The sequence below is a fragment of the Culex quinquefasciatus genome, chromosome 3, assembly GCF_015732765.1.
Source record: "Culex quinquefasciatus strain JHB chromosome 3, VPISU_Cqui_1.0_pri_paternal, whole genome shotgun sequence".
In the NCBI taxonomy this organism is placed as follows: Eukaryota; Metazoa; Arthropoda; class Insecta; order Diptera; family Culicidae; genus Culex; species Culex quinquefasciatus.
Window position 1 is genome coordinate 1,505,823 of NC_051863.1, and position 23,274 is coordinate 1,529,096.

The following is a 23,274-nucleotide window of genomic DNA, read 5'->3' on the forward strand; positions in this document are numbered from 1 at the left end:
GCCTATCAAACCCAATCGTTGAAGCTACTGGCTTAGATTGACTACGATCTATTTTTCGACCAATAAAGGGATTCTCAAATAAGCACGAATAAATTGTTTAGTATCAAACTTGGTTTATTCAGCGAGATTGTACATCTAAGCCTCAACCCACCCGGCGTACTTCTCCAGGAACTCCGCCACAATCACGCCTTCCAGGCTCGAGTGCCAGTCAAAGTTGGATTGAACCGTCTCCAGCGCAGCGCTGACGACATTCTCGGGCGCCATTTCTCCAACGGTCGCGAAAAGCTGCTTCAGCTGGTTCAGCTCCTGCTCGGTGTTTGTGCGAGCCGCAATAGCTGCGATGGCACTGTTGAACACCGGTTGCTCCAAGTAGTAGATCAGATCGTCGGCAATATCCCAATCGTCCAAAAATTTGATCAGTGCATCAACTCCTGTCCGGGAAGCCGAGTAGACGGCTTGCAGAACTCGGGAACGCTCCGCTTCGAAGTAGTTAACCTCGATTCCAACTCCGGCACCGATCGAAGTCGTCAGGAACGCATCTAGCTGATCCATGCTTTGCGAACATCCCAGCGCATCGATCAGCAGCGTTCGTTCGGCACTGTTCTGCGAGTTGAACATCCGCTTGTACATTGCGACGAACTCCTCATCTGTTGCACGGTGCATGCCGTAACAGTAGACTACCGTAGCGACATCCGGATGCACCTTGGTGTTGTCCCGAACGGCAGCACTAAACGCTTCGTGGGTCTTGTCCAGGCATTCAGAATAGCCGATTCGGCAGGCCCACGTTGAAATGAGCTGTTTGAGGTACCGCTGCTTCAGCGTTTCCTGCTCGTCGACGGTCACGACCGAGAGTGACGTGTAGATGTTGCCAATCAGTGTGTGAACGTAGTACACGAATCCCTCGTAATGCTCCGTTCCGCGAAGTTTGTTGTACAGGTAGTTGAGCGCGTTGTTGCCTGCGGCCCACGGGAGGTAATCGTAGTCGTTGGTGAGAGACGTAAGCATTCGTAGAACAACGCCAAAGTCCAGCAGGTCCGCTTTGGCAAGGTTGAACGCGTCATCAATCAGCTGGGCACGATTGTAGTGATGAATTGCTTCAGGAGTACGCACCATAGTTTCCGTAAGCATCTCCCAGTTTCGAGAGTCGTAGTTTACGCGATAATATCCAAACTGCTGTCGGTTGAAGATCAGCCAATGTTCGGGCTCGGTACCAACCAGAACCTTGGCAGCCTTGGTCGTCAGCCACAGGAAATGGTTCAGCTCAAAGTTCGGATCGCGCTGATCAGCCAAATTGTACGGAATGTACCAAACGTGATCGCTGGGAAGCTTCTTATCCGCTAGGAAACGATCCTGGGACAGGATCAACTCCTTGGACTGGTAGTTTCTTCGAACATTCAGCACCGGGTATCCAGCAGCATTGGTCCACGACTCCATGACCTCCTTCACCGTCATCGTATCGGGGATCATGCGCTTGCCCGATATGGCGCTTTGTAGTGCGGCGTACAGATCATCATCGGTAGCAGCTGCAAGCTGGCGGCTCAAAAGGTACGTCTTGAGACCGGTTCTCCAGTTGGCATCCCCGAGGACGGTGCGGAACATGTTCAGCACGCTTCCAGCTGGAAGTTCGTGAAGAAATCTTTAGAAAAGGATCACTGTATCAAATCTGGTCATACTCACACTTTTCGTAGGCAACTCGATCAAACAGGCCGGAAATTTCGCCGGGTGTAGCCGCATTCCAGTTCATTGGTCGCGTTGCTTCAGTCGAGTCCGGTCCAAGAGCAAGCTGCAGCACGTCCAGCTGGAACAGGTCCATGTACTCCTCCTCCGGATAGGCCAAATGAGCGCCGTAGTATCCGTACAACGTGGCGAATCCTTCGTTTAGCCAGATGTACTTCCACCAATCCGTGGTCACCAAATTACCGAACCACTGGTGAGCGTACTCGTGGGCAATGACCGTTGCGATGCCCTTTTTGGTGCGGTAAGTGTTGATCTCTGGGTTGAACAGCAGTGCCGGCTCGCCGTAGGTCACCAAGCCCCAGTTTTCCATCGCTCCGGAGCCCCAGTCCGGGATGGCGATCTGGGCCAGCTTTGGCATGTAGTTGTAGTACGAAATGTCCGTGTACAAGCTCAGCTCGAGCAGCGTCTTCTCGCCGGCTTCAAGCGCGAACGCGGTCTCTTCGATGGCGTTCGGTCGTGCGTGGATCAGCTGCATTCCGTAGGTTCTGGTTTCAAAGTCCGAGACGACGAATGCCAGCAGGTACGTCGACATGATCTGTGACTTCTCGAAGGTGGTAGTTACGAACTCCGGATCGTCAGTGTCCTCTACCAGCGCTTCAACCGGCATGTTGGACACGGCGTTATACGTTTTGTGGTGAGTTATTGAAACGGTAAACGTAGCCTTCAGCGTTGGTTCATCGTAACATGGGAAGGCCATCCGGGCACGGGTTGGTTCAAACTGCGTGGAAGCCAGGTAGCGATCACGGTTATTCTCATCGCGGTAATACTTGCGGAAGAATCCGCTTGGAGAGTCCCTTTGCAAATTTCCGTTGTATTCGACCTTCAACACGTAAGCGCCAACTCCAAGCTGCATCGCACACTGGAAGGTCAGCAGTTGTCTGGTTTCGTCATTCTCCGGAACAGGTCGATCGATCTCGGCCAGAACATCATCTTGCACTCGGTACAGCACAGCCGAAGTGATCACCAGCTCGCGGTTATTCACGACAATTTTATCCGTTGGGTTGACCACATTCAGGTGAATCTCGACGCTTCCCTGAAAAGGCCTATCGCCTTCGTGGACCGTTGTCCGCAGGTGGATCGTGTAGTGGGTCGGAACGGAATCCGACGGAAGCCGGTAACTCTCGTCGACCTCCTGGAGTGGAGCAATCGTCTGCTTCACGTCCGCATCGATTCCGGTTTTCCCCAGCGGGAATCGTAACTCCCCAGCTACTAAGGCAAGCGCAACTGCGCCCAAAAACGCGACTTTGAAGAGGGCCATCGCGGTACTAAGCCGGCAGTGGTTCGATCGGCTTATTTAAAGGCAATCGATTGACGATCTTATTGTGTGTTGAATAATTTTACAAGCGCGGCCCGAGCCCTGATTGCGCTTATCTGTTTGTGCTCTGGGATGGAAGCTGAGTGACATTCGGCTTATCTGTGGAGACGATACAATTGTATACGAAAGGGGTTCGGGCCAGATAACACCTTGGAGGTGGAATTTGTGTATTGGTTCGTGAAAAGAACCCCCGTCAATGTAGCGTATTTAGGCTTGCATTAAAATTCAAAGCACAGTTAAGCCGGTATTAATGGACAATACTAATCTTAACTACTAGAGTCACTATGAGGTGGAGGTACACGGGAAGGAGATTTATCGCAAAAGTTAAAAAAAAAACTTGAAAACGAAAAAAAATATTATTCTAAAATTTTAGAATTTTATAATTAAGGAATTTGGAAATTTCCGTGTATATTTGATATTTTTGGAGAGATTTTTTTTAAAGCTATACAAAAGCTTATCGAAAATGCGTGCAGGTATAACTGATAAGAGTTTATTCAATCTAAAAATGTGTAATCTGCTAGTAAACTGTGTTGGCGGCGTACTTCTCGTAGAACTCAACCGACACCAGCCCTTCCAAGCTGTCGTACCAGCCGGCGTTATCCTGAGCTCGCTGACGTGCCGTCTGGACGGTTTCGCTCGTGACGTGATCCTTCACAGCTTCCAGCAGTTGTTCCAGCCACTGGCGTTCCCCAACCGTGTTCGTGTGGGATGCAATGTTTGTGATGACGGTGTTGAATGCTCCTTCACCAATGGCGCTCAACAATTGGCTTGCATTATTCATGAGATAATCAATCAGAACGTCGATGCCTTCGCGACCGCCGGCTACGATGGCGTCCACGATCTGCGACTTCTCGCTGGACAAAAACGAAACCGTTGAGATCTGAATTACGGTCAACAGAGCCCGGACACTTTCCGCGTCCTTCGTACATCCCATGGCGTTGATCAAATCGGTGCGCTGAGCTTGATTCTTGGACTGCACCATCTTGGGGACCAGATAGGACAGAAGTTGATACGATCCTTCGCGCAGCCCGTAACAGTACACGACAGCCGACACGTCTGGATGGACAGCTTGCTGTTCGATTACTTCGTTCGTTAGGGCGTTGAAGGTTCTGTCCAGACAGTCTCGATTTCCCATCCGACAAGCCCAGCTCGATACAGTTTGCTTTAGGTACTTGTGCAGAGTTGACTCGTCTTCCGATACGGTGGTCACCTGCAGGGTCGCGTAGATCTCGGACGTAATTTCGTGGACAAAGTTGGCGAAACCGGCGTAGTACGGTGTTCCACGAAGTTTTGCATAGAAGTAGCTGAGCACGTTGTTGGCGGCGGCCCAAGGAGCGTATTCTGTTTCGTGGCGCAGGTAAGTTAGGAGTTTCAGCGCAACCGACATGTCAAGTCGATCGGATCGAGCTAGGTTGAAGGCATCGTCGATCAGTTGAGCCCGATTGGCGCGATGGATGGTCGCAGGGTTCGTGAGCAACGTGTCGATGATGAGATCCCAATTTCTGCGATCGTAGTTGACTCTGTAGTATCCGAACTGTTCGCGGTTGAAGATCACCCATTGATCTTCGTTGGTTTCAAGATCGATCTTGGCCGCTTTCGTACTCAACCAACGCAGTTGATCGCCCGATCTTGCTCCGCGATTCACAAAGTTATACGGGATGTGCCAGACGTGATTGACGGGCAGGCGTTTGTCGGCTAGGAAGCGATCTTGCGAAAGAATGGCTTCACCAGTTTTGTAAACTCGACGAACGTTCAGCACCGGATAACCGGGAGCGTCCGTCCAGGACTTCATCAAATGTTCAACGGTAAAGGGTTCGGGAAGTAGATTTTGATCCTGTGTTGCTGCTTGTAGTTCGACGTACAGGTCTACGGGCTTTGCACTGCTTAGCTTCCGCTTGAGTAGGTAGGACTTCAAAGCTGCTTTCCAGTTTTCGTCACCGATCACCTGACGGAACATGTTCAGGACACTTCCAGCTGAAAAGAGTTAGAGTTAGACACGGAAAAAAAAGTTTTCTAGAGATCATGAATTTCCTACACTTTTGATACGCGATCACGTCAAACAGGTGCCAAACTTCATCCTGCGTTGCCGCCGGATGGTTCATGGCACGTATGTCCTCACTCGCATCCTGAACAAAAGCTCGCTGAATCACTTCCACGTTGAACAGCTGCCAGTACTCCAGCTCGGGATAGGCCAACTCCGTCCCGTAGTACTCGTACAGGGTGGCGAACCCTTCGTTCAGCCAGATATACTCCCACCACTGGGGGCTGACCAAATTCCCGAACCACTGATGGGCAAACTCGTGCGCGATAACCGTGGTGACACGTTTACGATTGCGATAGCCGTTGACCGCCGAATTGAACAGCAATGATGGTTCGCTGTAAATAAATTTGAAGCCGGTTTATTGCTGGAACTATCTAATCTGATTGACGGTCATACCCGTACGTCACCAAACCCCAGTTTTCCATCGCTCCGGTACCCCGGTCCGGCACGGCAATCTGAGTCATTTTCGGCATGTAGTCGTAGTACGGGACTCCGGTATGCTGATCCAGCGCTTCCAGAATCTTAGCGCCAGCCTGTAGAGCTAGTCCGGTGTCCTGAATTGCATTCGATCGCGCAAAGACTTGCATTTTTCCGTTGTATCTTCCCTCAAAGTTGGTCACAGCGAATGCCAGCAAGTACGTAGACATTTTTGGAGAGATCCGGAATTTGGTAACAACATACTCTGCGTTGTTCGGATCGGGGTTGCCGGAATCAATTGGCATATTGGCGATGGCTGAGTAGGTTTTATGATGCGTGATCCACAGTGAAATGGTGGCCTTAAGATCGGGTTCGTCGTAGCACGGGAAAACACGGCGAGCCAGCGTCGCCTGGAAGTGCGTAGATCCAACGTAGTTGACGACATCGCTATCATCCCGGTACGAGGATACCAGATATCCGCTCTGATAATTTCTCATAGTTCCGGTGTACGTCACCTTTAGGTAATATCTCCCAATGGGCAGTTCACTTTCCGTTTTAAACACAACGTGCTCGATTTTGGTATCAATTTCGACCCGAGGACTTCCGATCTTGACTGGATCTCCGAAATTGTCCGGAATCCTGTACAACTCGGTCAGCTGAATGTCCAACTCCTGCAGATGCATTGTAATTTTGCTGGTTGGATTAACCACGTTGAAGTAGATCTCCGTCGTGGCACGGAACGTCCGAACATTCGCGTGAATATTGGTAGTCAATTGAATGAAGTAATGAAACGGAATTGTATCCCTCGGAAGAAAGTACGACTGATCAACTTCACGAGTATCCGAATCGATTTGGCTGACGCCAGCTTCTTTCAGCGACGTTCGCTCGTAAATTGGGTGATCTGCGCCTACCACAGCAAGCACTAACGCTAGTAAACCACCGAGGTGGGACAACCTTCCCATTTTCGTGACCGTTTCGCGAACCGTTTAGATGCAAACTGGACGTTTCTCGCCGCCAGGTGAGATTTTTAAGTGTTCAAGCAGTAAACTGATAACGACGCAGGGATCATTAAAACCGTGCTCGAAATCGAAAGATAGGAGCGCATCTTTGGTGCTCGTAATGGCTTGTTTGTCTCATGTGAAAATACCTAACGGTCGAACAATTTTTTTTTGATGTCGATAGAGTGAAAGGTACAACAACACTTTGCATAGACGCCCTTGTTTTTATTGGGTCAGTTAGTCTATGCTTCACTCGGCTTATTTTGTGGCACTAAAATTCGTTTAAAAAAACTTATGCACGTGGTTTCACATTATGGACCAACTTGCCATTTCTACTTCCATCGAACATGTATCCAATTTAAATGCAAATCAAGTTGCATTTCCAAAGATATCCTATTGGATGCAGCGTCCTGTCCCATTTTGGTTAAGTTGCTGCACGTGTGCGTCATTCCTTTCAATTGTTTGGCGGTGTTATTTTTGGCCAGCTCTTTCTCATAACAAAAACACACCTTTTTCTGACAGGATTTTCGGTGAACGCAAAACTTTCCCATACGACCGTCCAAACGGGATTGAGTGAGCGAGAAGGACGCCTCGCAAAGGACAAACAAAACAATTTCGGCTGGACAATGGCAGCTTCGAGCTTTGTCCAATTGGGAAATGTGCGAAAAGCTTGGTGCTGGTCACTTTTTTGTCCCTTTTGAAATCCACTGCGGCTTTGTGAGGAATTTTAATTAGTTTTTTTTTTCATTTTATTTTCCAGTGGGAAATTTTTGATCGCAGGTGTGGCGGGTTGACCAACAATTTGAATAGACATGAATGAGTCATGCTTACTCATATCTTTTTTATTGGGAAAAAACCTTCTTCTTATATCTAAAATTTGAAAAACACGACAAACAATCTATTATTTTACATTGCATTTTTGAAGAATAATTGCACGATTTCGATTGACTTTATAACTCTTTTTAAAAAACAACATTAATAAATTTCCCTTTTAGACATAATCTCTGATGAAAGTTTCATCTGAAAGCTATCAAAAATTCAATATTTTGTGTTTTAGATCCAACTCGTCTATTCTGACGGTCACTTATGCGGAAATCAGCACCATCCCTTTTTCGCAAAAAAAAAAAAACGAAAGCAAAATGAAACTCAGCAACCCTTGCGATCGTCATCATCTGTGCTACAGGGATTAATATTTCATGGCCTCCTCTTTACCCCATAATGTTGTGTCCACCACCAGTTGGTGACTGTGACCAACATCGGCTAGGCTTTCACATGGCCTGCTAGGCTGCGAGAATTGAAGAATGTGAGGCACACAGATGTAAAATACCGTAAAGGATTCCGGAGCCATCAGGCTCGATCCCCGCTCGTAGCCAATTTTTGCGGGCAGGTGAGCTATCACAAAACTAACTCAAAGGACACAACAACAGTTGGTGTGAAATTGAGATTTTCACTATCGAGAGATCTGACCATACGGCGCGGCGCGTCGAAGGGTTCGAACCAACTCTTTTCGTCGCACATTTCCCAGAACTTGACATCTCTTTTCTCGTTTTTTGTTTCGCATCAAACGTGTATAATTATGACCTTTCCGATTGTTGGAAATGGTCAATTTTATGCAAGAAACAATCGCCCGAAGCCTACTTTCTCTATTCAGCCAGCCATAATGGCCAGCTTTGTTTGCAACAATCGGTCATCTGTCACTCCTTTGAGGGACAAAGGATTCCACAAAAGCAAAAATCGTTCAATCATCTTGTGGTGGGAGATATCGTCCTGCGCAGATCTTTCCTTGTAAACGCACGTTTAATAGAGAGATGTTCTGACGCCACATGCATAATGGAAAATGGGACAACCGCAGCTAAATTGGCTTCACGTGTGTGGCTTATAGAATTTCTTAAGAAATTGATTCGATTGTTAGGGTTGACTTTCTTTAGTGTCGGTTATTGAAATTCTATTTTTTTTTAAATTGTTTAATCATCACATTTAAACTTGTTTATCTTTAACCTAACCGTTTAGATTTATTTCAAATTAGATAGTTATTAATGTTATTGATATTTCCATTACACATTCCATGAAGTTGAACACGTTATTTGGACCATAAGGTTGCTCCTTTTCATTACCATTTTGACTTTGTAGTTTACTTTACAAGAAAGGGGAATCAATGTTTTGAATTTGGAAGAAGGTTATATACAAACATACAATTTAAAACAAATAAACTGTTATTTTCTTAATGAAACTTGTTCTGCAAAACTAGTTGCCACGTTCTGATTGCGCATGAAAAATCAATACAGTTTTTGCATTAGAATCGCAATAGCAATAAATCTAACCAAACTTTCCAACTCTCCCTTCCAGCCTTCTCATCGTTCCTGCAGCGCGGCACGATGGCCACCCTGAACCAGATGCATCGCACCGGACCGCACATCAAGAGCCGTCCACCGAGGCAGCCCCTGGACGGGAAACCCTTTGCCAAGGGCGTCATCCTGAAGACCCTGATCAAGAAGCCCAAGAAGCCCAACTCGGCCAACCGGAAGTGCGTCCTGGTGCGGCTCAGCACCGGCAAGGAACTGGTCGCGTACATCCCCGGAATCGGCCACAACCTGCAGGAGCACAACATGGTGCTGGTGCGGGTTGGTCGCATGCAGGATTTGCCCGGAGTCAAGATCAAGTGCGTCCGCGGCAAGTACGACCTGCCCCACGTGAGCAAGCAAAAGTAAGCGGAACGTGCTTCCTCGTGGTCCATCAATAAAGGAGAGATGTGTGTTAGCTGTGTAAATTGGCACGATTTCGAGCAGAGGAGATGGAAGCGAAAGAAAGTCCCTGACTAACGTAAGTTTTTCTCGGAATTTTCCTCATTTCTTGCGGCTTCGAAAGGATAAAGAGCAAAGAGTTGCCGAAAGTGACTCAACAGATTTGATGTGTGTTGTTTTTTTCTCAGTGGTGCTGGTAATTCTCGGAAGAAATGTACAGATTTGACCAATGCCACACCGGTCAGCTGGAAAATTTCTTAGACAAAGAGTTTAGAAAGGTGGAAGCAGTGAAAGAAAGTTGCCAAATCATTCTCCCATTTGTGGTAAGGTTATATTGATTTGCATAAAAATGAGCAGAGGCTGCGGTAGCAATTTGTTACGTTGTTTGTCGGTCATTACACGCACAAAATTGATGTTCTCCACGAAGAAGATTAGTGCAAACTTACTTTTGGTGTACAAATTAGCAGAAATATCGAAAAAAAACATATTTTAAGGAAATTTAAAAACATTCTAAAACTTTTAAAATCCTAAATTTGTCAAAAATTACTAAAACAACTCTTTTTTGGTTTCCTTAAATTACAGAAATTTGTAAAATTTATGAAATTATATAATTTATAAAATATTCAAAATTAACATCATTCTAAAAAAACATTAAATTAAAAATAAACTTTACAAAATAAAAAAAAAACAAATTTTTAAAATTCATGAAATTCATAACATTCATAAAATTCATAACATTCATAAAATTCATAAAATTCATAAAATTCATAAAATTCATAAAATTCATAAAATTCATAAAATTCATAAAATTCATAGCATTCATAAAATTCATGAAATTCATAAAATTTATGGAATTCACAACAATTTGTTAAACTTGTTGAATTTGTTAAATTTGTTAAATTTGTTAAATTTGTTAAATTTGTTAAATTTGTTAAATTTGTTAAATTTGTTAAATTTGTTAAATTTGTTAAATTTGTTAAATTTGTTAAATTTGTTAAATTTGTTAAATTTGTTAAATTTGTTATATTTGTTAAATTTGTTAAATTTGTTAAATTTGTTATATTTGTTAAATTTGTTAAATTTGTTAAATTTGTTAAATTTGTTAAATTTGTTAAATTTGTTAAATTTGTTAAATTTTTAGGGTTTGTTGTCTTTACAGTAAAATTTCTAAACAATTTTTGAAAATTTTACCTTAAAAATTTGAAAATTCAACCATTTTGAACCGACTAATTCGGATCGTGTTCCAAAGAAACTGTAAATCTACAATTTACATCGTACAATCTCGTGAGGAAACACAACTAATCTCGAGATTGACCAAAAGCTGGTAAACCCGCAGAGTCAATGATCGATTTTGAAAAAAAAGCAAGACAAGAAACAAAAAAACCTTCCTTGGGATACCATTTTTCGTAAAATTACACTCCGGTTTACACCCACTCTTGTGCAGTAGATATGAAGGTGTAGATTTTGTTTCGCCATGTTTTACTAAACCCATAATTGTACATCCTAACTCCTGGCCCGGGATAATGCGAGGAAAACAAACAAATCCTTTTTTAAACCTCTTCCAAGCAAACACCAGTGCATTCGGGAGTGTTTCCTTGAATCGTTCAGCATCTTTACCTTGCCCTCGCCCTAGTCTCCTGATAATGGGAAGCTGCTGCAGCAGCAGTCAAGAGATCGCCCAAAAAATAAAATCGAGAACAATTTTTGGTCACATTAACACCTTCTCGTACATCCCTTTTTTTTGGATTGGTTTGGTTTGTCTTTGCAAAATCCTGGAAGTAATCTGTTTCACTTCTTTATGCCTGCAAGTTTCGTCGATAAAAGATGAGTCTCGCAAATCCGTTTTCCCAAACATCAGCCAGCGCGTTAAGCCGTTCTTCTCTCTGGGAATGGCAGAGGAAACCCGTTAGATCTTTGTCGAGGAAAGGAAAAAAAAGAGTAAATGTTCTGCGGAAATTGAAAGGTGTGAAATGGCAAAAACTTGAAACGTAAGCCCTTCGATGTTAAGTGATGACAACGCAGTTGATGCCATCTGCTTGAAAAAAGAATCACTTTCTTTGAAATGAAAAAAATATTGTACTAAAAATACAAAATTTGTATAAAATAAAAATATCGGGAATTCTGTTCATTAGAAACAGTTATAACCCGATTACAAAAGAAATATTCGTCACATAGTGCAAGCCCTTAACTCGCACCGTAATCCATTGCCACCGGCATTCGCCAGGAGCTTCTAACCCTGTCCAAGTTACCCCGCATTGTTCGATTTCATTCCGCTGCGCGTGTGTTTCTGTTTATTTATTCAGGGCATGTGCAGGCAATCGAAAAAGTTGGGCACTTTATTGGGTTTCATTCCAGCCCACCACCGCCACCAATATTGACTGTTCACAGCTTTGGCTTCCCTTTTTTTTTTTTTGGTTGAACCATTTTTGAGTAGGGATCCTTTCGAGGATTGATTCGTGTGTGCAAAGGGCGTTACAAATCAACACCTAAATAGGTGTGATTTATAGAAGATGAAAAAAAGAACCTCTATCAATTTAGTGGCAGCTTACGGGAAAGGTGTGTGGGAAAATATTGATTCCCAAAAGAAAGTAATAAAGGAAAGGTTTATGTCGAGTACAGTTACACATCTGCATTGTGTGATTCAAAGAGGTTCGTCACTTTGATTCGCATTTGAATCACCCGAGCCTTGTGTGAGCTGGGTTACCGTTCTCTAACGCTTGGTGACTTGGAAGCTGCGAAAGTGACGAACCTTTTTAGTGTGAAGCGCAAATTTTCAGAGGAGGAAGTTTTTTCACATTTTTTTTTTTTTTGTTTTTGTTAGCAAGATTATTTTATATCTCTGAAAAAAAAATACTTTGTCGTTACTATAGAAAAAGGAAAATTAAAATAAGATATCGATCCTTTATTCTTCTTTGAAAAGATTTTATTCAGATTCAACTATCAGAGATATTTGTTAAATTGTTTTTGTTTGCTAAATACCTGCAGGATTGAATCAACTTTCCAGAATTCAATTTTGTTAATTTTATATTGCGATTGAATGAATTTTAAAAGTATTTGAAAAAATGATTCATAACAACTTCCAGCACTTGTTTGGAACCAACCGCTTCAGGAAAACCAAATCTGGCTCGCAAGACCAAAAGGTTTGGGCACTCCTGAAATAAAAAGTCGAGCCTTATTTTCAAAACATTAAACAAAACAGGGGACGGGAACATTAAAATTGTAAGGTAAGAATTTCTCATTCAACAAAAAATGTTTTTTTTACATTGAAAGAAAGTACATAAATTGCTGATAAATTGGCAATCGAATATTTGACAAAATTTGGGTTACACTCAGAAAACCGCATTTTTCAAATTTGTTTTTCTTTAGCTAAAAAGATGGCACTTTTTGTCATCTAATACAACCCATTTTTATTTAATTGGTATTTTTGCGCAATTTGATTTATTTAGTATTGAAAAAATGAAGTACAATGTGAGGAGGTTGTGGCTAACTGTGACCATAATTGATTTTTTTCGCATAATGTTTTGCTCTGCTAAAAATGTTTTTGTTTTGCTTTTTAAACTCAATTTCATTGACATTGATTAGGTGACATGTGATCCATTTAAGAAACTGTCTATGCGTTTATAGCAACGCAGTAGGCCTGGCCACTTTAATGGTTGTGTTACATTTTTGGGGATTCTCATCAGTCATTATTATTGACATTAATTTTGATCTTTTCATCATAGTTTAACCGCGCGTTTTCAACGTTTATTGGAGCATATCACTTATCTAAATTCCAGAGGCAAACTAAATTTCTGCTGATTTAGAAAGCTCGCACATTTATCGGAATTTTTCTTTTTCAAAAATTGTTGAAATTAGAACTATGAAGAAAGCGTAAAAATTGTTGTGTGTAACGTTTCATATGAGGCTACAAATATTGACAAATTGCTTCTCGGTTGGAGTCGGGAGCTTCTGCCTGGCGCGCAGCATCCATTTATCTTCTTTCGAACATCATTAGCAACGTCGTGGGTATTTCCTTTTTGGCCAAATTGGTGCCAATCCCATGTCCTATTTTTACTGTCCGTTATTTTTGTCTGGAAAATTTCGCAGAAGTGCAGCGTTTCCCCTCAGCTCAGCCAGGATAGAGTTGAACAAAGTTGCATCGTTTATTTATGTTTCACTAATTTCCGACACACAAAACAACAACACCAGCGACAGCCCAACCGCCCCGCAAGCAGACACAACTCGTTGACTTTTTTTTTGTTTATTTTCACAAGATGTCTTCCTAAAGGTTGATCCTCTGCTGGAGGAGAACTGGAAGGAAGCAATTTTCGGAAGAATCGACGTCAGGCAACATCTGCGCAGAATCATTAGTGGAGTCGATTCTGTTTCCATTATATTCGCAGACACAGGCGAAGAAAGTGGAAAATCATTGAGGAAGAGTTACGACGACTTGGAGAGGGCAAACATTGGTCGACGTCGGTCGTCGTCTTCGAGAGCAAGAAAAATAAACTTTTCCAGCCGCCTTTCGAATTGGTGGGTTTTCTTGGCTCGTGTGCCATTCATTTTGCCTGGTTATGTTTGGGAAGAATCTCTATTTCAAGATCGTGTTCGCAGAAGGTCGTCGTTCTTGTTTCGATTGGCGATAGATGGATGGACGAAAGGATAGATGCTGCGGGGCAGGATTGAATGGTACTAATTTGAAAGCTGCATCTCGTGGCCACATGGGATTTGACCACGTGCCACGGGCTTGGTGGGATGACGAGACGATATGTTTTATGCTTTTCATTGTATTTTTATTTATTTTTGCAATCGAAATTGTCGAACGGAAAGTTTCAGTAGTAATTAGAAGATTGTCCGGCAATATTAATGATTGCAATTGCAAGGAATTGTTTTGTACATCTGCAACCATCAATCAAAATTCGATTTCGATTTCTCGAAAGCGATGTTTTTATATTGCAAGCACCTCCAAAAATATACTTTTGGAATCATTTGACTTCGTAAACCGTCGTTACAGTAAATTTGGTTGAAACAATTGTGAACATTCAAACGTACCTGTTCCTCTGTTCTTAGCCATTTTTATGAATGAATTGGATTACGATTACGGAAAAGCCGAAGGGAAAAAGCAAGTTCAAAAGGACATCCCTACCTGCCGACTGATCCTCGCGCTATCTGCTTGCTTGCACAGTAAATCTAAATCCGATAAATGCAAATTTGCAGACCTTTCATGTTCGCTACTGCTGCTGCTGCATTTTGTCCCACAATCCGAGCTCGGATGCTCACATAATCAGATTACGCGAGTTCTGGAAGCCATTTGTCTCCGAAAGGTTTATTTCCACAAGGTAGAATTGACAGAATTTGAATAACCCCAGCAAACGCTCAATGTGTATCGTCACTCAAGCAGAACCAACCTCGAACGGTCACTTCCGTGAGAAATGTCTTCATCATCCCACGCGGTTAACACCAGAAGCTCCGAAAAAAAAAATCTTAGCTTTGTTATAATTGTGTCCCCGAAAAGAACTCATCAATCATAACTGCCACTTCCGGAAGTTGTGTAATTAAGCGTGAACCTCGATGATCGGGGTTGTTCTCTGTACTCTTTGGGTGGCAAATCGGCGATCTTCCAAGTCTCCGAACGAAACCGTTATCCATCAGCCTGGGACATTTCCATTTTACAGACTTTGAGCAAATATTTGTGGAGCCTTCGATGGTCAAAGTTTGTGAAGAGGCAGAAAACACATGTTCCGACTTCCGCTGCCAAAAAGGGCGCACACCTTTCTACCGCACGCAGTATTTGCACTCATATGAAAGACGAAATTTCGGGTGCGTTAAAAACTTGTTTCAAAAACGAGTTTTCCATTATTTACAGCAATTTGATGCAATTTGGATGCCGTAAGCGCGTTAAGGTCTATTGCTTTCAAACCGGCTCAAGAGGTTCAGTTATGTAATGTGAGAAAGTAGAATGTTTGGGTTGTCAAATTAGAACTGTTTGTTTTTGGTAAAAATACATTGGCAACATTAGGTAAAATGATTTTAGTGAAGCATTTGTTTGATTTACCAATTATTATCAATTACGAAATATCTAACTTGCTCTTATTCCTTTTTATGGCACCAATCAAATTATCTAACAACAACAACAAAAAACTAGCAATATACAGTATGTAAAAAAAGTATTTACACCCCTTGGGCACTATGCACATTTTGTGATGAAACATGTAAAAAGTTTAAAGTTTGACAGGAACCTAGTACTACGTTTTGTTCAAAATCTCATGCCAAACATTTTGCTACAAAAAGCTCATGAAAAGATGATTTCTATAAAAAGTTATATAACAAATACTATTACGAAAATAAAAAAGGCGCAAAAAAAGTATGTACACCTTTCAAAAAATTAACATAAATAATGTTATTTGTTGACAAATCACCATAAATCCAGTCTCCCAACTCCAAATAGGCATCCTTGACTGATTAAAAATAATTTGGATTGAATATAAAGTTTACTAACTACTTAGTATAAAAGTTTATATAACTCTGGAAATTCTATATAAAACTTATCTAAACTTAATTTTGCAAACTTTTAATTCAACTAAATGTCAATATATTACCATATAATTGCTAAATAAACATTTTGGAGTGGGTATAACACCGTTTTGGGGTATTTGTATCGATAGAATAGATTTTTCGTTGGAATTTCGTACCAACCCGGAATTACGTCGTAGGAAAATCCGCCGGCATCCGAACCGGTCCACGATTCACAAGTCAACCTATGTGGAATCGGAAAGGGCATAAAATTTCCGATCTTTTGATACCCAAACATCTACGTTTTCTTTAAAACCTACGTTTTTAAATACCTGGGCAAAAAGTAAGTTTGATCCACGAGAACAAAAATTACGAAATTCCATACATTTTTGGCAGGTTGCTCAAACGAAACCATAACAACATTTTTGCTTAGGTATTTAAAAACGTAGGTTTTAAAGAAAACCTAGATGTTTGGGTATCAAAAGATCGGAAATTTTATGCCCTTTCCGATTCCACATAGGCTGACTTGTGAATCGTGGACCGGTTCGGATGCCGGCGGATTTTCCTACGACGTAATTCCGGGTTGGTACGAAATTCCAACGAAAAATCTATTCTATCGATACAAATACCCCCAAAACGGTGTTATACCCACTCCAAAATGTTTATTTAGCAATTCTATGGTAATATATTGACATTTAGTTGAATTAAAAGTTTGCAAAATTAAGTTTAGATAAGTTTAATATAGAATTTCCAGAGTTATATTAACTTTTATACTAAGTAGTTAGTAAACTTTATATTCAATCCAAATTCTTTTTTTAATCAGTCAAGGATGCCTATTTGGAGTTGGGAGACTGGATTTATGGTGATTTGTCAACAAATAACATTATTTATGTTAATTTTTCGAAAGGTGTACAAACTTTTTTTGCACCTTTTTTATTTTCGTAATAGTATTTGTTATATAACTTTTTATAGAAATCATCTTTTCATGAGTTTTTTGTAGCAAAATGTTTGGCATGAGTTTCTGAACAAAACGTAGTACTAGGTTCCTGTCAAACTTTAAATGTTTTACATGTTTTATCACAAAATGTGCATAGTGCCCAAGGGGTGTAAATACTTTTTTTACATACTGTATGTAGTTTACAGTGATTATTCTTTTTTGGCAAGTGCACTTGTTAGATATTTTTGAAACTATTCTTAGACAAGTTCATTTAAATTTGCATAAACAATACAATCTCCAGAAACATTTTATTTTATTTTTTTTCAATTTATCGTGAAATCTTCAAATTTAAATATGTTATACTGATTTCTAAATCTGGTGACCACCTTGTACTATGCTGACTCATGTAGATATTAGCTATCAAGAGATATTTATCCTTTCAATAATTTAGTTCAGATACTTTTGTGATCAACTAGAACTACATATTTATTCACGAATTGCAGTTCTTTGAGTCTGTCGATCTGTCGGTACAATTCAATAGAATAACGTAATAACACGGTGTGTTGCTTAAGAATCTTTCGATAAATTATTATCTTGCATTTATGCACGGTAAAATTCTTTAAAAGAATTCGGGAATCAACCCCCATTTTCAGGACGTGCACCTAGTGCGTCCATCCCGGGAATTCCCGGGACAAAAATCCCGGGATTTTTCCAAAACCAGGAATTCCAGGATCCCGGAAATTTTAAAATTTGTCCCGGGAATTCCCGAAATTAAAAAAAAACTAATTTTGGTCTGGAAAATCATATTTGGTTTAAGGAAGTAGATGACAAGTTGAATGCATAGTAATCGATAAGAATTTTTATGCATTAAACTTTATTTTTTTTAGCATATATCAGCATTAATTTGGCTTTTTATGAAAAATTGTTAAAATTTTCGTTTACAGATCCGCTATAAATAGCCAATAAACAGCCTAGCGCTATAAATATTTTCAATTGAATTTTATATGGGTAATTCTCTACCAACTCACACGAAATCGGGAAAAGTTGCCCCGACCCCTCTTCGATTTGCGTGAAACTTTGTCCTAAGGGGTAACTTTTGTCCCTGATCACGAATCCGAGGTCCGTTTTTTGATATCTCGTGACGGAGGGGCGGTACGACCCCTTCCATTTTTGAACATGCGAAAAAAGAGGTGTTTTTCAAAAATTTGCAGCCTGAAACGGTGATGAGATAGAAATCTGGTGTCAAAGGGACTTTTATGTAAAATTAGACGCCCGATTTGATGGCGTACTCAGAATTCCGAAAAAACGTATTTTTCATCGAAAAAAACACTAAAAAAGTTTTAAAAATTCTCCCATTTTCCGTTACTCGACTGTAAAAAATTTTGGAACATGTCATTTTATGGGAAATTTAATGTACTTTTCGAATCTACATTGTCCCAGAAGGGTCATTTTTTCATTTAGAACAAAATTTTTCATTTTAAAATTTCGTGTTTTTTCTAACTTTGCAGGGTTATTTTTTAGAGTGTAACAATGTTCTACAAAGTTGTAGAGCAGACAATTACAAAAATTTTGATATATAGACATAAGGGGTTTGCTTATAAACATCACAAGTTATCGCGATTTTACGAAAAAAAGTTTTGAAAAAGTTACTTTTTGCGTTTCTCTTTGTTTCGTCGTCCGTGTCTGTCGCGAGTGACCATGAACGGCCATGATCGATGACGACCAACTTTTTCAAAACTTTTTTTCGTAAAATCGCGATAACTCGTGATGTTTATAAGCAAACCCCTTATGTCTATATATCAAAATTTTTGTAATTGTCTGCTCTACAACTTTGTAGAACATTGTTACACTCTAAAAAATAACCCTGCAAAGTTAGAAAAAACACGAAATTTTAAAATGAAAAATTTTGTTCTAAATGAAAAAATGACCCTTCTGGGACAATGTAGATTCGAAAAGTACATTAAATTTCCCATAAAATGACATGTTCCAAAATTTTTTACAGTCGAGTAACGGAAAATGGGAGAATTTTTAAAACTTTTTTAGTGTTTTTTTCGATGAAAAATACGTTTTTTCGGAATTCTGAGTACGCCATCAAATCGGGCGTCTAATTTTACATAAAAGTCCCTTTGACACCAGATTTCTATCTCATCACCGTTTCAGGCTGCAAATTTTTGAAAAACACCTCTTTTTTCGCATGTTCAAAAATGGAAGGGGTCGTACCGCCCCTCCGTCACGAGATATCAAAAAACGGACCTCGGATTCGTGATCAGGGACAAAAGTTACCCCTTAGGACAAAGTTTCACGCAAATCGAAGAGGGGTCGGGGCAACTGCTGTGTGAGTTGGCGGAGAATTACCCATATGTTTTTAAAAGAGTTGGGAATTATATTTACGTTAATTATTTAAATCGCCGCAAAAAAAAAAAAAAACAAAAATGTTTTAAATGACTTCGATTAAAAACAGGAAAAGAACAAAACAATTAGTTCACCGATTTCTTACTTTATTGTTTTAAAATCTCATGTATCTATTCCGACTATTTTCCCCAGTTGGCGGTAGTAACTAATAGATAATTTGTAATATATGTTTTTTTTTATAAATCATGAAATTCAAAAAGTATCTAAAATTTTACATTAACATGTATAATTTTATTTGTTGCCAATTCTTGTTTTTTATACATTTTCGAAGAATTTTTTTCAAGTTTTTCCAGTCATGTCATATAAAAATATTAAAAAAAATATGTTTATGAAAGACTTATGTCTTTTTTTAAATCACATTGGATAAAACTTTGTAGGTACTTCATTTAAAATCCAAAGCACAACAAGGAGCATCAAAAATCCAATTTTAATTTCTTTTAAGCTTTTAAACAACTATCGTCCTTGTTAAGTGTAGATTATCACCAATTAATATTATTGAGCTAATTCTATGATTTAAAGCTTGAAAAACATAACAAATATAGAGAAAACATAGATTTTATGACTGTTTCAAAAATATCGCGGGATCCCGGGAATTCCCGGGATTCCAAAAATATTTTTCCCGTTTCCCGGGAAATTCAAAACCTGGGAAAATTGGACGCCCTACGTGCACCGCCTGCTCAAATGGGTGCAACGGTTACACATTTTTTTAACGAATAAATTATACATCATAGCATGCCGAGAATATCCGTAGACTGAAAGCTTAAAAATCATATTCGAAATATTATGAGAAATTCATAGTTTTTTAACAGATTTTTTTTTGATTGCTGCACGCATCAAAGAAAAAAATCTAATTCCTTCAACTTTCATTCAAACAGAAGAGCATTTCATAATGTCAGTATACTTAAAAGAAGTTCATCCTCTTTTGCACGAATAGCTCAGAAAATTTAACGCTATCCACCACACAAAAACCAACCATATGTTATCAATTCTGAACGATCTCTTCTGTCCGGTAAGACCCACAGAGTCCGGATGCTGACCAATTTCCGAATCTGGTGCGCACTCGACCAACAATTATGAAATTATTCTCTAATCCTTTTTCACGCATCCATTCAGGCCTTGGTTTTTGCAGCAAGTAGCATAGTTCCAACAATGGTTAATCCTTTTACCCCGGTCCGTGGTGGACTGGACGGCATCCCGGTCACTATCAGCAGACCGTGGCCCGGAGAAGTGCCCCGTGGACCTGCTGCTTCTTCTGCAAATCCGATTAAGCTCAATTAGAGGCTCACGCGGGCGATCTCCTCTCTGGGTTTTGCTTCCTGCTTCCTTCCTTTTTTTTAAACGAGTGAGTCCAATATCTTTTGAACTCATATTTTGCAGTCGAGTGCAATTCAGAAGTTTTTTCAAAGATGTTGGAGGGTTTTTTTTTCAATTGGGCATTTTTGTCCAAAGACATTGTGTGAAGGAAAAGGTCGGCTCTTGAGAGGAAGAGCGGATTATGTGGTAGGCGTTTATTGTTGGTTATTTCCTTATGTTTCTTGAAAATTGTACCAGCATTCAATTTTTTACTTGGTTACTTTGGATGACAACTTGTATAGCTTGCCCTGAACAATTTTATGCCGTATGATGTGACCTTAACCGGGACCAAAGCCGTCCGAATGTCTTCGGGAAGTAACGAAGAAATTGTCCTAGCATAATGCAGCCTTCATTAAGCGCTCCTCGTCAAGATTCACCCCTTTTCATTGAACCGAACGGCGCGTCCTAAGCCAGAGTGAGAAAGACGGCGTACAAAATCAATAAAGCCATTCTTTCTCTTCCTGCATCAATAGTAGTCCCGTCCGAAAAGGGTTCCCTGTTTATTGTGCTACCCCCGGCAAAAACTCTCACGGAAAAGCAAAATTAGAGCGCGTGTGACCCTCGAGAGCTCACTTTTCCCGACCCACCCCCACCACATTAGAAAGGGAAGTTTTGGTGTGTCCTTTCACACGACGCACATATGCATGCATACGAGAGTTTGGCCTAACGGATTCCGGACCCCGTTTTTCGAGATATTATACTTTTCTTCTTCTCTGGGTTTTGCAAACAATCAGAATGAGGAAATACAACGCACAGGGCGAAAAAGGCTTACGGTACTGGTAAGATGGTTCATGTGGTCTGATTTGAGAGAAATGGCAGTCTCATAACAAAATTTCAGCATTTTTGCTCATAATTTTTAAATAAACAGCTAAAAAAAAATAAGAATTTTAATGTATAAAGTTCATAGTTGAAAATTTAAGAATTTTAAATTTTAAAACTCTCAAATTCTATAATTTTTTCATTCATGAAAAAAATCTTAATTACCTATCAATTGGAAAATTGGAAATTTAAAAAAAATCTTAAAATTTGTATGCTTCTCTATAAAACATTAAAACTCTTCAATTCCACAACTCTGAGAAATAGTTTCAAAATTTTAAAAATTCTGGAGTTTTATTTATATAAGGATAAAATTTCCATTTTTTGCTTTTTGAGTCTTTTGAATACATCTAACTCAAGGCGGTTTGAAATACAGTCCAGACTCGATTATCCGATGTTTCGATTATACGAAGTTAGATTATCCGAAGGTTTGTATGGGATTTTGGCTAATCAAAACATGAGCAAAAGCATGTTTTTTCGTATTTTTTTTTTTTTTTTTTCTTTTAACAACAAATTCGAGTTCTGCGTCCCAATTTTAGTCAAATTTGAATGGTTTATTGCCTACTAAAACAAATAAGCATTTTTTTCAAAATTTCATCACCACCATTTTGGCAGCCATTTTGGATTTAAACATTCTTAAGCACTTTAGAGTAGTTAAGGGGTCATACTTGAGCACGACAATAAAAAATAAGACATCGAAAAAAAATATTTGGATGACATGATGTTTGTCAGTTTATAAGACAATGATATACAGTGATATGGGCGCACAATTGGCGAACAAATAGCTCAAGGTACTTCAAATAAAATAAAGTTTTTGGGAAACACTAGTTTTGATCCAGAAATATCTGCATTCTGGGTACCTACTTGAAATTTACTTTTTGTGATTGGAAAGTGCAAATTCAGGGGAAAATTTCATTGTAGTAAGCATCCATTTTAGGGAAACCTACGTTGGCTTGGAGTTTCCGAAAACTATGATAGTATTGCGAAACTTTGCATTGTTTCAGTAGTTAAACCTAATTATCACCTTTGAAAGTTTAATAGAAAATAGCTGATAAAATGTTGAATCGAATTATACAAAAATCAAATCGATTTAGATTTTGCTGAACGAAGTCTGAAATCGATATTCATATTTTTTCGTACTATTACAAAGCATACAAATTGAACGATTAACACTCAAGACTTAACAATGAAATATTCACATGAATGAAAAATTAACTAGAACCAGAATTGCAAATTTCTCAAACTCGGGAATACTAGAATCTAACTCATTTTTGTACCAAAACCAATGCAGGAAAAGTGTTGATTTCGCTAGTTTTCGCGTAGCGTAAAACTAGCATTATATAAGCACTCGTAGCACCTTATTAATTCAGGGAATAGCTTTAGTGACAGTCAGATAATTCGGTCAAGTCTTGGAAAAAAAAAACAAACAAACTTAAAAGCTTATCATAATGGCCTGCTACGAGTTGACCTAAAAGTTAACCAATGTTTACTGCCGGAAAATCACATCGCACCCTCTTAGGTAGATTCGTCCAAAACCAAAATTTTCGAAAAACTCTTTCCATTTCTCTCTCTCTCTCTCTCTCTCTCTCTCTCTCTCACTCGTGCACACACGAGATCGCCCACAATAAACTCCTTTCAGAGCGATTCGGGAAGGGACCGCAAAAAGTCACAAGTGTCCCGAATGGGCCACTGCAGTGAGGGATTAGCTCTCGAAGGCGAATGGGAGAAAGGGAGACAAGGAAGGAAAAAAGTGACCCTTTCAAATTTGGATTTTCGATCTTTTTTGTTGCACTTTCTCTCTGGGTGCGTTGGCTAGAGCGGGAAAGAGTGACAATTTACAGAAATTTTGCATATTTTTCACTTCCTAGGGCCTAGGCGTGGGTGCGAAAGGGTTTCTCCAGAGCCGGGTATAAAAGCCGGTCGCCGTGGTCAGTTTGCGGTCATTGAGTGAGAGAATCTGAAACTAGACAGACGTTAGCTTGTGGAAGGAATACGATCGCCCTGTTTTTGAGCGT

General features: G+C 40.1%; 3 protein-coding genes across 3 annotated transcripts in view; 1 reads left to right on the top strand and 2 right to left on the bottom strand.

Annotated features, from left to right (window-relative positions):
- LOC6040499 (40S ribosomal protein S12, mitochondrial) overlaps positions 1-9,275 on the top strand; it is a 31,973-nt gene extending 22,698 nt beyond the window's left edge. Inside the window, exon 3 of the mRNA XM_038259270.1 lies at positions 8,855-9,275. Within this exon, the coding sequence (XP_038115198.1) occupies positions 8,855-9,216 (362 nt within the window). The 3' untranslated portion in view covers positions 9,217-9,275. The remainder of the gene's footprint in view (positions 1-8,854) is intronic.
- On the bottom strand, positions 94-3,019 carry LOC119768691 (aminopeptidase N-like). Its single transcript, XM_038259267.1, has 2 exons — positions 1,678-3,019; positions 94-1,616 (listed from the first exon to the last, which is right to left on the bottom strand). Exons 1-2 carry the CDS (start codon positions 2,993-2,995, stop codon positions 136-138), a joined length of 2,799 nt encoding a protein of 932 aa, XP_038115195.1. The 5' UTR covers positions 2,996-3,019; the 3' UTR covers positions 94-135.
- Positions 3,527-6,504, bottom strand: LOC6040498 (aminopeptidase N). The gene is made up of 3 exons (XM_001849832.2): positions 5,490-6,504; positions 5,088-5,428; positions 3,527-5,026 (listed from the first exon to the last, which is right to left on the bottom strand). The coding sequence occupies exons 1-3, from the start codon at positions 6,470-6,472 to the stop codon at positions 3,570-3,572; spliced, it is 2,781 nt and encodes a 926-aa protein (XP_001849884.2). The 5' UTR covers positions 6,473-6,504; the 3' UTR covers positions 3,527-3,569.
- Positions 9,276-23,274: the final 13,999 nt, after the last annotated feature.

Coding starts and splice junctions, on each gene's coding strand:
- LOC119768691 (XM_038259267.1), bottom strand. CDS start 2,995: ATGGCCCTCTTCAAAGTCGCGTTTTTGGGCGCAGTTGCGCTTGCCTTA. Junction 1,617..1,677: donor TCGAGTTGCCTACGAAAAGT/GTGAGTATGACC, acceptor ACGAACTTCCAG/CTGGAAGCGTGCTGAACATG.
- LOC6040498 (XM_001849832.2), bottom strand. CDS start 6,472: ATGGGAAGGTTGTCCCACCTCGGTGGTTTACTAGCGTTAGTGCTTGCT. Junction 5,429..5,489: donor TGGGGTTTGGTGACGTACGG/GTATGACCGTCA, acceptor ATTTATTTACAG/CGAACCATCATTGCTGTTCA. Junction 5,027..5,087: donor CGTGATCGCGTATCAAAAGT/GTAGGAAATTCA, acceptor AACTCTTTTCAG/CTGGAAGTGTCCTGAACATG.